Raw genomic sequence first — 14,832 nt, forward strand, 5'->3', positions numbered from 1 at the left:
TCTTTGCGCCTGGCAGCAACGGCGCAGTCCCATTACCACAACACGGCAGGCTGCTTGACATTAGCTAAAAATTCAACAACACGTATTAGTATAGAATAAACTACATTTTGTCGCTATCATGAAAGATGTTACTGGGTACCTCAAGCAGCAGCAGAGTAACAGCCCCACGCCGGAGCTGGCGTCGGAATGGCACGCGCTGGAGGATTTGTACAACAAAAGGTACAAAAGTCGTAAGAAGTGGCAGCTAGCCGCTAGCGCTAGCCTAGCTTACATTAGCTAGCCCATTCATTGGAAATGCAAGCTGAGTCATGCACGGAGCTGAGGTTAGCTGTTGTAGCATAGCTTTAGCTCACGTTGGCAGTAAGCTTAAGCTTTAAATTCGGAGCAAAATGATATTGTTTTCTAAACACTAATTGAGTTTTAGGTTTGAGCCCAGCACTAATATTTAGGGCAGCGGGAGTCTATTTGTTGTGCTGTCACAGGTTTTTGTAGCTGTTACTGTGCATCATTGCTAACAGTGTCAATTAACCGTAAAACAAGAAAACAACCTGTAACTGTTCAAACAGTCTTTTAATCAGTTTGACAAGCAATAATCGCGAAACAAACAACTAATTTCTCGCCTCCATGATATCAGGATTTGTTTTTCTTTATTATGTGTCAGTTGACTCTATATGCATTTGGTATTTTGACAGTGTTCAAACAAAGCAAATAATTAAAGACGGCCCTTTTAGCTATGCAGTGGCCAGTTTTTCAGTTTTTAACCCTTATAAACGGATAATGGTTTGTAATTGAAGTTCACAGGCTAACTGAAAGTTCTGATATGTAATATTATAAAGTGGGAGACAGACTAAAAAGAAATCTTAAGGGAATCTGGTGGATCTGTTATGGGGGTGCTTTGCTGACATAGTTTGGATCTCCTGCTCCCTTAAAAGGAAGGGCCACTGCAGTTAAATTCTGTGTTGTTCATCGTGATTTCAGCAGCAGGGAGGGACTCACTGAAAAGTGTGCTGCAGAAGGGGGGGGACAAGACTAAAATAATGAGAACTCTGGCCTCTGACACTGTGGCATAGACTGTAGTGTTAAACCATCACCATTAAAACACCAGCATCGAAGTAACACGTGGTGACCCTCGTTGGCTTTTCCTTTGATTTGGCACAGATATGCATATCTTCCCATTGGATGACCGTTCTCAGGAATGATAATTGCTTTCTGTTCCTGTCTGGCTATCAAGACCCCACACCTTTGGAGCGGAAGTCGCAAGTTCGATTCCCTCCCAGTATCCAGTAAGGGTCTTGGCTAGGCCCCCCATGCCAAACACCAAGCCCTAGAAAGGCACAGCTATGTCTTCAGCTCAGACATGACACATTTCACTGCATGTTGTACTCTGTATGATCGTGTATGTGACCAATAAATCTTGTTTCCAAAAGATTCTGTGTAAATTCAGGTAGTGCTCAGTCTGTTTGGCCCTGTTGGTCTAGTCTAGTCCATAGAATGAGTACTACTCTATGGGGGTGTCGGTGTCGTGTGAAGATGGGATTTTTGGTGAATAAAGTCTCTCAGCTCTTCATTGCACTCTTCTCATATTTTGATGTAGTTTTTGGCTGATATCATGAATTAAAAGGAACTGGCAGTTGTGACTGATTTGAACCGTTTTCTTTGTTCTGCCCTTAGATTGTGGCATCAATTGACTCTGAAGCTGATGGTCTTTGTCAGAGATCCCTGCTTCAAAACAGGCGATGGTATCATACAGGTAACTGCATCTCAGCCACTCTTTGTAATGCTTTACACCAGCGGTCTTCAACCTTTTTTGCGCCACGGACCGGTTTATGCCCGACAATATTTTCACAGACCGGCCTTTAAGGTGTCGCGGATAAATACAACAAAATAAAACTAGTACTGGTACCGAAAAAAAGAAGATTTATTCATAACACACGTGAAAAGACCCAGGAAAACTGAGTTAACGATAAAAACGATAACAAAATAACGCTGAAAACCAATTAAAAACCCCGAAAACCATACATTTCACACCTGAGCCTCTACTCTCGCGGCCCGGTACCAAATGACTCACGGACCGGTACCGGTCCGAAGCCCGGGGGTTGGGGACCACTGCTTTACACAACATACAAGCGTAAGCATGATTGTCAGATATTGAGAACAAAGTAATTCTCTTGCCTTATTTGTCAGAAACGTATCAGTATTTCAATAGAGTATTACCAAAAATTGAATTATGCTTGACCCCCCCGGCAGTTTGCCAGGTGGTGTTTATGTATTTTTTTACACTATTGTAGAGGTGGAGGGGTTAGCTAAAACCTCTTTCGGCTGTGTGGTAAACAGCAGTATATGAGTTCCAGCTGATGGCATCACAGGTGCCTCATTGGACCAGATCTTGGGGTTTTTTCCACTAATCCAGGTTGTTTTAGCTGCACCAGACTGTGGTGATATATTATGTGTTTGCACTGCAGCTTCACAGCACTGGATAGTCCCACTGAGACGCACTGCTGTGGTTCAGTAGCAGGGCCAGCGCTGGCCACCCAATGCCAGTCTGTTCCTCTGCCCTCCTTTTCAAAACTGTGCTGCAGACTAGAGAGTAGTCTGTTTTTAACGCCCCATGTTCACATCAAAACATATATTATTTGCAGTACTTGTTTGTACTTTCACTTCAAACTTGTTTTACTTTTAGAGATCATTTTTAGCTATAACACATCTGAATTACTGCTAATACAAGCTGACCTCTGTCAGTTTGAACTGCTTCACCCTGAAAACGTTGCAGCGTTGAACATGAGTGGGTTCTCATCTTTACATACTTTACCTGTTTGCTTATTAACAGCTTCTTATTTTTATTATTGGACTCTAGCTTTGCATGACTCATAGTTCATTTGCACGGACTCTCGATTTAAGCCCCTCTCTATTTAAGCCAATCTTTTTCTTATTGGCTGGCCCCAGCAGACAGAAGGTTTGAGCAGCAGGTGGGTGGGGCTTCTGTGCTTACAGCCAGAACTGCGTTGCTGCAATGACAGGGGTTCCTTACACATACTGTGAAACATTATCATGTTTATTTATAGTGCTTAATATGAGCATCCACCTTTGATACAGGGTGTAGAAAATAAGGAGAAGCAGAACAGGCCTTCTTTAAGCACATACATGCATAGATTTGACCAGCATGCAAATGGAAAATACATTTCATAACAAAGTATCTGTACAGTTCTGCTGAAAATGACAAGTGATGCCACTAAATTATTCCGACGTCTACATGGTCTCTTGTCATTGTCATAATTAGTTTATCTTGAATATTTAAGTTTATGCAGCAGCAGTTTGTCGTACATGTAGATTTACTGCATACTAGTATATATTAAAACATATCATACCAAAGAGGCCCTTGGTACAGATATTCACTAATGTCATAGCTACATTTCTAAGGTAATGAATAACACTGTCCACTAAATATTCTCTCTTTTCCGTTTCTTTTTTTTCCTTCCAGCTTTATGAAAATTTCATCAGTGACTTTGAACACAGGTGAGTTGTTCATCCGCTTGTCCTAAACAGAGCAAATACAAGTATTTACTGTTTTTTACCTGTTAATTTATAATTTTTGTTCCTTTATCAGAATCAATCCATTGTCGCTGGTGGAGATTTTACTGTTCGTTGCCAGACAGATGTCAGGTACGGAGAAATGGGAACATTTTCTTTCTGTTTTAATTCATTTTTTTGGCATTAAAATCCAACGTTGTTTGTGTCTAGATCAAAAAGATGCCATCGTTTTTCTTGAAAAGACCAGGGAAAAGGTAAGATGACCAGACACCAGCATGACAGGTTGTTTTGAAGTTACATTCTGTAAAGTGCACTTTTGACCAAATGTCTGCGCGTCTCCACCTGGTTCAGGTGAAAAGCAGCGAGGAAGCAGTGATTCTCTGCAAGACCGCCATCGGCAATCTTAGACTTGAGATCAACGACGTTCCTGCCACAAAGGTAAAACTCTGAGCGAGGTGTCAGCAGACTTGAGCTCAGATATAGCATGTGACAGAGCGTTTCCAACTGCCTGGAATGTTCACGTGATGTTTCTGCCTGTTAGCGTGAGAAAAACCAGCAGCTGTTAAACCCACAAGTGCAGTCCAAATGGCACTTGGGTGTAGATATCCTTGAAATAACTCGTAGGTGTTAAGTCATCGTTTTCTTGCTGCCACACTCATGCACACCTGACATTTTCCCTTCCTCCAATCTTTGCGCTCATCGTACAAAAATGTGACATCTCCACCTCCTTCCTCACAGACGTCACCGTTCACAAACTCCAAAATTAGGATGAGAGCACAGCCTTACACCCAAGCGCATGGAGAAGAGGGAATCAGTGAAATCTGTATTTCAAAGACAGTCAGTTGAGATAAGATTGATAAGGTTATATATTCCAATTGAGTTAGTGTAAATGCTCAAGTTAGAGCTGTATGGGCTGCAACAACCTTCTTTTTTGTGATATTCACTGAAGTCAGAACACATGTTGGGTGGTGGTCTCTCACTGATGGACAAAAAGTGCAGCTGTTTTCTGACTGTGGCTGTGAGAGAAACAACAGGACACAAATGAAAATGTTAAAAAGAAGTAGGATGTGTATAAAATCCAGCTTCACTTTGCAGCCATAGGAGTTGCTGCCTCCGTGGCCATTAAGAAGAACACAGGTGTGGGGCACGTTCACATCACCTTCCATCTTTTTTATACAGTCTGTGGTAAAACGGGGTGTTAACCTGATCCAAGTCTGTAAATAAAGTGTGTGTGGAGAGGAGAAACCCCCCGAGGTGTAACAGCTTCAGGTTGGGTTTAAAAGCAGTGATCCTTCCACTTATTGCCTTCCCTGTTTTTTCCACTTGTAGAAAGAAATTGAAGAAATTGAGGAAACGTTGAATAACTTGCCTGGAGTGACGTCAGTCCACGGCCGCTTTTATGACCTCTCCAGTAAATACTATCGCCTCGTTGGAGACCACGCTGCCTACTATAAGGACGCCTTGCGCTACCTGGGCTGTGTGGACATCAGATGCTTTCCAGGTAAACAACAGCATGAATTAAGCTGCGTGTCAGTCAGAACACAGCAGATCACTCGTATTCAGTTCATTTTGTAATTGTTGTTCACAGAGACGGAGAGGCAGGAGAGGGCGTTCACGCTCGGCCTGGCTGGACTCTTAGGAGAGGGAGTTTACAACTTTGGAGAGCTGGTGGGATTTGAACTCTGTTAGCCACATGTTGTGTAGCTCGACCTGCCTGTGCTGATTACTCGTGTGGCTTCTCTGTGCAGCTGATGCATCCTGTGCTGGAGTCGCTGAGGAACACAGACAAGCAGTGGCTCATTGACACACTATATGCCTTCAATGCAGGCAATGTGGAGAAATTTCAGAGCTTAAAGTCTGCCTGGGGCCAACAGGTGGGGACTCATTTTAATGCCTGAGATGTGTGTAATGATGACTTGTCTTCTATAACAGCTGAATTTATTCTGACACATGAACTGGAGTTTCTGCAGGTGCAGGAAATAATCAATAACCACGTTTAAAAGTCACAAATAAGTAATGGTAACCTCAGGCGAACATGAATAACCTTTGTAAATAAAGTTTGAATTTTTCAGGTGAGTGCTGAGTGCTTGTTTTTAAGACCTCTGCCTGTGTTTCTTCTCCCAGTCTTAACTGCATTTTGTTGAAAAATCTTTAATCCAGAGATGATCTGGCAAAGTCTTCACGTGTATGTTTGGGACAACTCACTGTTTTCTCTGTTGGTCACAGCCCGACCTCGCGTCACAAGAAGGTAAACTGATGCAGAAGATTCAGCTGCTCTGCGTCATGGAGGTGAGATTGCCAGTTAGGTTGTAAACACTGATGTGTAATGACGTCAGTTTGTCCACAATAAACTGAACATCTTCTCGTTCCCTTCCAGATGACATTCACTCGTCCTGCGAATCACAGACAGCTGACCTTCACTGAAATCGCTCAGAGTGCCAAAATCCCCGTTAATGAGGTCAGTGCGGTCAGAACGTGTGTTTAATCAGGGTGTAACTCTGTGATAATGAAATTAATGCTCACCTTTGATAACTGGAGATAATGTTGTTTGTCCTAATACTGGTCACATACAGCTGATCCTCGTGTAGGCTGATGGTTGTATCGGTCTGTTTGTAGGTTGAGCTGCTTGTGATGAAGGCTCTGTCTGTGGGCCTGATCAAAGGGAACATTGACGAGGTGGACCAGAAGGTGCAGATGACCTGGGTGCAGCCCAGAGTGCTGGACCTGCAGCAGGTTGGTCACAGTGATGCCAGCTTTCACTGTTTACAGCTTCGTTGGTGGGCTGATGTTATCTGTTTGGTACTCATGTGGGTATAAGCATTTATAACAGCTGATAGGTTTAAAAAGGTCAAAAATAAAGAAGACCGACAAGAAACACCCTTCAACCATGAGTGTCGATGTTATAAAGCTTAGCCACCAGAGGGCAATCTGCAACTTCCCCGACAAGCTGATCCAAGCAGAATATAAAGAAGCAGATAAAATAACTGCACATGAATGTTATGTTTGTCTGAAAGAAAAATATCGGCCCTGATTTTTCAGTCTCTAAATATCAGTATCTGTTGGGCTCTCTTTTTTAATTCTTCTCTAAATATAGAAACATCAAACACTCTAAGCATGTAACAAATGTGTACAGCAGCTCACCCAGTAATGGGAAGAGGACCTGAAATGCCCGTTATGTCTACAGTAGTTATGATTACTGTACCTGTTGGTCTGACTCTCCTGTTGGTCGCTGTTTCAGATCAAAGGGATGAAGGAGCGTCTGGACTTCTGGTGCGGCGACGTGAAGAACATGGCCATGCTGGTGGAGCAGCAGGCCCACGACATCCTCACCTGAGCAAGACTGACCCCGAGACCTCAGAGGGAAGCTTCACACATCTGTTTAATTTTGTTACTGTCACCATTTATTAACAGTCTGTAAATTACACTGTAGTATTTTACACAAAAATACATTTGGTTGGAACACCATATGTACTGGAGCAAAAACTTCCAATAAAGTCTTTATAAAAATCACATCCATGTTTCTAATGATCTATATCCATGTATAAAATGTTGAAACATCAGTAACATTAGCTGAACCACCTATACGTGGTTTGTGCCAAACCTGCAGTGCTCTTTCAAATTCTTCATCACATTCGCGGGAGATCAAAATCCAAAGAATTTGATTTATAATCATTTCTTTAAAAATATAGGTGTGTGTGTGTGTGATAGACTTGTAGTCAAGACCGCCTAAACCAAGACCAGAGGGTATCGAGACCGAGACAAAAAAGTCTTTAAGCTGCAGCCAGATGCTGCTTCGTTTACAGGTATGAGGCATATTTATGTGTTCTTGCTCTCGCACAGCCCTCCTCACCGCTGTCTACTGTCTCACTCACTGAGAGGACAGACGCACGCTCCACTTGACTGTTGCGTCCATCACCCTCTCTGTTTTTCACATAATGATATTGTCTTATATCCTCACATGTGATTGGCCACAATATGGAGGGATTGTAGCATAGCTGAGCCACTGTGTGAGAGCTGAGCAGCCAAAGGAAATTAAGTGAGGAGCGGCTCTCGCTCAGTGGGAGTCGACTCTGATTCACTACAAAGCACTCTCTAAGCACGGCTCTTAGAGCTGATGCTTTTGAAATGACACATTATCGAACGTTACGTTGTGTGTCATGGATACTGTTGACTCCAAATCTCCCGACCACTATGTCGATCTGAGACAGCAAGACCGAGACAGTAAGACCAAAGTCCGTTGAGACCAAGACTACATAAAAGTGGTCTCGAGACATCCAGCTCTAGTGTGAGACAGACAGACAATCTTTGGAAGATTTAGTTGAGACTGACCCACCTGTTGAGGTGGCGGCAGCATACACATAATATGATCACTGCAGTAGGATGATGACTGACGACAAAGCCAGCAGGCGATGATTATTCGTATCTTGAGAACTAACCATTTCACTTCGTGTTGATCACGTTGCATGAAAATTGGCAGCAGTTCACCAAGTGCACTACAGAGGGCACTCGAGATGGTCTCATATAAACCTGCTTCCGGATGGAAAGCTCACATTTTATTGTCATTTTTCAAATACAGCATCAATAATTTGTGTGAACTGAAATAAAATAACATTTTAGGGACCTTTTTTCTATTTTGCTTATAACTGACTAGTCATCCAGTGACCTTAACCTGGGTAATCCTCCTTTCTGACTACCAATCACGAGTCAAGTTATAAAGAAATGGCCTCGTTGTTCTAGTCTATGTGACTAAACACATAAAACCAGGAAATATTTACAAGTCACTCTTTTGCTTCACTTTTCAAGCGGGGATGTTTGGTCTTTCGTACACAGATTGTATTTTTATTTATTTTCCAAAAACTAAAATGTAACGATAAAAGGAAAAAACTGTGTGAAATTGAATATACCAACTTCTATCACTGCATTACTGTGACGACGACAAAGCCTTAAAAACCTCATTATTCTGATCACGCACTCTGATTCTTCTCCTCGTCATTATCTTACATTTGTTTTCTCAAGATTACAACAATCCCATAAATATTACAGCAATAATTGTATGACAAGGTCTTATTTTGTTTTTGGGAATGTAATGTGCGGCGGTATCAGTATAAACCAGCCACTGAACACATGGAGCTGATGATCCAATAGATAGAGGATACTTATTCAATTATTACGTTTTCAGAAAGTCAAAGGAAAACTGGCAGCCTGACAGAGGCATGAGAAGAAAAGCCAACGCACCCAGAGTGTATCCGCGATGCTCACGTGTTCCACATTATCTTACAGCCTTCTTCCAAATGATTAAATTCATTTTTCACCTCACAGTTCACACACGTTACCCTGTAATGATGAAGCAAAGCGTTTGCTTGAAGTTCTTGCACGTTTGATTCAAAATAAAAACACCATTCTGAACATTTCTGCAGTATTGAAGGTCCCAGTGACCTTTATTGTCCTTTTCTTCAATGTTATATTTTCATATTTCTTGTAATAAATTTGCAAGAATTTCAAGCAAACCTTTTGAACTTAATAATTTTAGAGTAAGGCTGTATGACAACAGGTGGAACGAGTCTAGTGCTGTGAATTCTTTCTGGATGGAGCATAAATCAGTAGGATTTCATCTGGTGTCCAACATTTAGTCCAGTAGTTCCCCAGAAACAGCATCTCAGTCTGGACCAAAGCCGACCAACCAGTTTGCTCACCTGCTGAGGTGCATAAAGTTGCCGTTGAGGAGCACTGCTCGCTTTTACGCCCTTTGGGTTACAACTGTTTGAGCTTATTAAGAAATTTAAAATAAAACCTGCGTTTCTTACAACTCTGGTGCCAGTCTGCTGCTTATGTTGTGGCTTTTGAGCCAGGCCGTAACAGGAGACATATGTAAGGTTTAAAAGTATATTGCAAATTCCTAAGATTAAAAACACATGATGGCCCTGATTTACCCACACAAGCCATTAAAAACATATTTACACTGGCAGCCGGGTAAAAGATAAAGCCTCTTGAGAAAATAAGCGTCAGTGTATCGACTGTGGAGTTGGAAAGCGCTGCCGCTCTCAATCCCGCTCTTTGGTAGGATTAAACACTCCAACACGCTTCTCTTTACCGGCTTCAGTTAATTCCAAATGCAGCTGCGCGTCTTTTAACAGGTACGAGAATCTATGAATGCATAACTCCAGTTTTAGCCAAACTACATTGGCTCCCTGTTAAATATCGCATAGATTTTAAAATTATTTTATTCACTTTTAAAATTCTGAATAATTTAGCGCCCAGCTATCTTTCTGAACTACTCCACTTATGCAATCCCAACAGAGCACTTAGATCGTCCAATCACAGGCTCCTAGCACAACCTAGGTCTCGACTGAAGTCCAGAGGTGACCGGGCCTTTGCAACCGTGGCACCCAGACTCTGGAATAACCTCCCTGTTCATATTCGTACTGCCGAGTCTATCCAGTCTTTCAAATCACGTCTTAAAACGTATCTTTTTACTTTGGCTTTTGATTCTAACTAGTTGGCTGTTCTAGCTTGTTGTGTTGTTACCTATTGTTTATTGTCCTCTTTTATTGTTTGTTTTAATTGTGTCATCCTTTTACTGACTGTGAAGCACTATGGTCAACACTGTTGTTGTAATATGTGCTCTATAAATAAATTTTGATTTGATTTGATTTGATAAAAAGAAATATTGAAAATAAAACAGCTGCACACACCTGTAAACAACCCGACATACACTGTGGTAAAAACACTGCATCCTCACGCTGAAAGCTTTAGTTCAACTCTGCTGTGTAATAAAAAAAACAAGTCATGTTAAGGATTTATTTTAACTGGGCAATCAAAAAGTAATCTATTACTTGGCACCAGGTACGAAGGAAAGGATACTAAGTACCAAGTAATTTTTAAAATGCATTACTTTTTTTTGAGTAATGACCCAAATTACTCTAATTACAAGCCTAGCTGATAACCACATGCAGAACTGCTAATGTTAGCTGCTAATTTTGGCTACGTAGCATTAACCTTAATGTTTATGTGATACTGCTAATAATAACATTAAGAGAGCATATGCAGGTAAGAACAGGTCTCTCTCTGTGGAGTGTCAGGACCTGCTGAAGGTTTTCCAGCAGGTTCCTCCAACAGCAAATCTGAATGTTAACATCACCTTATGTACTTTTGTTATTTGGGAACTAACTGGTGGGAACACTGAAAGCATCATGTGCTTTAATTTCTGCCTGGTAGGTTGACTTATTTCCATTTGGTTTGGTTTTCTGTTTCTCTGCGTTTCATTATCAATGATTTGGTCATAGTACCAGTCAATGACTGCGTTAACAGGAAAGAACATGCAAATCATTTCACAATGATAGTATTACATGTAAAAACATAGTATTGTAGAAAAATATAACTTGACTGAAAATACATCAACAGAGACATTAATAAATTATCTGGATACTCTGGAAAATATGCAAATATCTACATATATATCTAAATGTTTTGTTGTATCTTTTCATGGAACAACACTGAAGATAAGACACTTTGATACAATGTAAAGTAGTCGGTGTGCAGCTTGTATAACAGTGTAGATTTGCTGTCACCTCTAAATAACTCAACATACAGCCATTAACATCTAAACTGCTAGCAACAAAAGTGAGTACAGCCCTAAGTGAAAATGTCCAAATTGTGCCGAATTAGCCATTTCCCTCACTGGGGTCATGTGACTCATTAGTGTTACAAGGTCTCAGGTGCAAATGGGGAACAGGTGTGTTAGATTTCGTGTTATTGCTCTCACTCTCTCATACATTCCTGCAGTTTATGCAGGAATGTCTTAAAGACATAAAGACCTGGATGGCCGCTAACTTTCTGCTTCTTAATTCAGATAAAACTGAGGTTATTGTACTCGGCCCTGAAAATCTTAGAAATATGGTATCTAACCAGATTCTTCCTCTGGATGGCATTACCTTGGCCTCCAGTAACGCTGTGAGGAACCTTGGAGTCATTTTTGACCAGGACATGTCCTTCAACGCACATATTAAACAAATATGTAAGACTGCTTTCTTCCATTTGCGCAACATCTCTAAAATTAGAAATATCCTGTCTCAGAGTGACGCTGAAAAACTAGTTCATGCATTTATTACTTCCAGGCTGGACTACTGTAATTCATTATTATTAGGATGTCCAAAAAACTCACTGAAAAGCCTTCAGCTAATCCAAAATGCTGCAGCAAGAGTCCTGACAGGGACTAGAAAGAGAGAGCAGATTTCTCCTGTTTTGGCTTCCCTTCATTGGCTTCCTGTTAAATCCAGAATTGAATTCAAAATCCTGCTCCTCACATACAAGGTCTTAAATAATCAGGCCCCATCTTATCTTAATGACCTTGTAGTACCATATCACCCTATTAGAGCACTTCGCTCTCGCTCTGCAGGCCTACTTGTTGTTCCTAGAGTATTTAAAAGTAGAATGGGAGGGAGAGCCTTCAGTTTTCAGGCCCCTCTTCTGTGGAACCAGCTTCCAGTTTGGATTCAGGAGACAGACACTATCTCTACTTTTAAGATTAGGCTTCAAACTTTCCTTTTTGCTAAAGCATATAGTTAGGGCTGGACCAGGTGACCCTGAATCCTCCCTTAGTTATGCTGCAATAGACGTAGGCTGCCGGGGATTCCCATGATGCATTGAGTGTTTCTTCTTCTCTCACTATGTGTTAATAGACCTCTCTGCATTGAATCATATCTGTTATTAACCTCTGTCTCTCTTCCACAGCATGTCTTTATCCTGTCTTCCTTCTCTCACCCCAACCAATCACAGCAGATGGCCCCGCCCCTCCCTGAGCCTGGTTCTGCCGGAGGTTTCTTCCTGTTAAAAGGGAGTTTTTCCTTCCCACTGTCGCCAAAGTGCTTGCTCATAGGGGGTCATATGATTGTAGGGTTTTTCTCTGTATCTATGAAGCGCCTTGAGGTGACTTTTGTTGTGATTTGGCGCTATATAAATAAAATTGAATTGAATTGAATTGAATTGAATTGAATTGAATTGAATTGAATTGAATTGAATTGAATTGAATTGAATTGAATTGAATTGAATACTGGTCAGTGGAAGTCTAACATGGCTCATTATGGCAAAGAACTCCCTGAGGATCTGAAAAACAGACTGTTACTCTACATAAAGATGGCCGAGCCTGTAGGAATGATGCCAACACCCTGAAACTGAGCTGCAGCACGGTGGTAAAGCCCATACAACAGTTTAACAGGACAAGTTCCTCTCAGAACAAACCTCGCCATGGTCGACCAAAGAGGTTGAGTACACATGTTCAGCGTCATATCCAGAGGTTGTCTTTTGAAAACAGATGCATGAGTGCTGTGGAGGTCAGCCTGTCAGTGACCATGCGCCACACACTGCATCACAGGAAGCCTCTTCTAACAATAATCCACAAGAAAGCCCAGAAACAGTTTGCTGAAGACAAGCAGACTAAGGACATGGACTACCTGTGTTCTGGTGAGACCAAGACAAACCTATCTGGTTCAGATGGTGTCAGGGGTGTGTGGTGGCAACCAGGTGAGGAGTACAAACACAAGTGTCTTGCCTACAGTCAAGCATGGTGGGGTGATGTCATTGTTTGGGGCTGCATGAGTGCTGCTGGCACTGGGGAGCTACAGTTAACTGAAGGATCCATGAATACCAACATGTGACATACTGAAGCAGAGCATGATCCCCTCCCTTCAGACACCGGGCCACAGGACAGTATTCCAACGTGCTAACAACCCCAAACACACCTCCAAAAAGACCAGTGCCCTGCTATATAAACTGAGGGTAAAGGTACGTGACTGGCCAACCATGTCTCCAGATTTAAACCCTAGTGAGCGTCTGTGGGGTATCCTCAAATGGAAGCTAGAGGAGCGCGAGGTCTCTAACATCCACCAGCTCCACGATGTCATCATGGAGGAGTGGGAGAGGACTCCAGTGGCACCCTGTGAAGCTCCAGTGAACTCCATGGCCAACAGAGTTAAGGCAGTGTTGGAAAATAATGGTTGCCACACAAAATATTGACACTTTGGAGACAGTTTGGACATTTGTACTCACTTTTGTTGCCAGTAGTTTAGATATTAATGGCTGTGACAGCAAATTAGTTATACAGTTATACAAGCTGCACACTGACTACCTTACATTGTATCAAAGTGTCATAACTCCAAGTTGTCCCATGAAAAAATATATCAAAATATTTAAAACATGTGAGGGCTGTACCCACTTTTGTCAGATACTGTATGCTAAATTGTCTCTCCACTAACATGCTTTGTACCTCGGAACTTATACATTTGCAGACACTAACCATTTCTTCTGCACCTGTGGTTAAGACTGTATAAGAAGCAAGAAATAAACAAACCCCTTAACAGATAAGACCACATCAGAATCACTGAAACACTGAAGAAACACTGAATATCTGCTTGTATCTAGTATTGCTCTCTTTTCTTTTTTCTTTCAGAAAACCATCTACCACGATGCTTTCAAGCTATATTTCTGCCTCATTTAGGTCATTTGGACCTTAAGTTGGGTCCATATTCCTTTGTGTATTCTCTTTGTTAACGGGCAGAAAAGAGCATCATGGAGGTCTGGCGTGTATCAGTATGCTTCAATGAGCAATTTTACCGGAATTAGACGTCATTTAGAAGACGTGAAAATAGAAAATGTTCAATTCTGCACTGATGAGCAGAGATGAGGGAATGAATGAACAAGAACTGCTGTGGAATTACATTAATTAAACACAGGTTTAGCCATAATTTCATTATGCATGTACAATGACAATAAAGGGCGATTCTTTTCTATTCTAGCTCTGATTTTTGCACAAAATCAGTGCAAAAACCTGCATTTCATTAAAAAGACGTCTGTTTACGGTTGTTTTTTAGGATCAATTAAGATCAGTTAAGACCATATGTGGCTAACACTGAGGAATGTCGAATAAATGTAAAAAACGAACAAACCCAGAATTAATAGAGAAAATTTGAAAAAATAATACATTAAAAACCATGTTTAAATTTTGAAAAAAATAGAAATTGAATAAGTGAACATTACAAATGAATGAATTATATTTGGTATGTATTTACTTAATGAATTTATATTTTATTGTTATTTTTAAGATGTTAAAAAATATATTTATCTATTTAATTTAGAATTTTGCTCATTTTTTATTATAAAGTTATAAATATTTTCATTTATCTGGGTCAGCACAAAGTGCCACACCTTTTCCTTCTGTGTCTCGGAGAGAGCTTTATGTGTTCTGGCTGTTCGCACCTGGCATTACGTGAGGTTCTGTTGTCACGGTCCAAACTTATATGAATAAAAGAT

General features: G+C 41.1%; 1 protein-coding gene across 1 annotated transcript; it reads left to right on the plus strand.

The window, feature by feature from the left end:
* Positions 1-10: 10 nt before the first annotated feature.
* On the plus strand, positions 11-7,038 carry psmd13 (proteasome 26S subunit, non-ATPase 13). The gene is made up of 13 exons (XM_084916648.1): positions 11-219; positions 1,672-1,750; positions 3,479-3,513; positions 3,605-3,660; positions 3,739-3,782; positions 3,880-3,966; positions 4,858-5,029; positions 5,117-5,196; positions 5,277-5,402; positions 5,755-5,817; positions 5,906-5,986; positions 6,145-6,261; positions 6,767-7,038. Exons 1-13 carry the CDS (start codon positions 119-121, stop codon positions 6,860-6,862), a joined length of 1,137 nt encoding a protein of 378 aa, XP_084772774.1. The 5' UTR covers positions 11-118; the 3' UTR covers positions 6,863-7,038.
* Positions 7,039-14,832: the final 7,794 nt, after the last annotated feature.

Source organism: Perissodus microlepis, chromosome 1 (assembly GCF_051167445.1).
Source record: "Perissodus microlepis isolate ML-2025 ecotype Zambia chromosome 1, ASM5116744v1, whole genome shotgun sequence".
In the NCBI taxonomy this organism is placed as follows: domain Eukaryota; kingdom Metazoa; phylum Chordata; class Actinopteri; order Cichliformes; family Cichlidae; genus Perissodus; species Perissodus microlepis.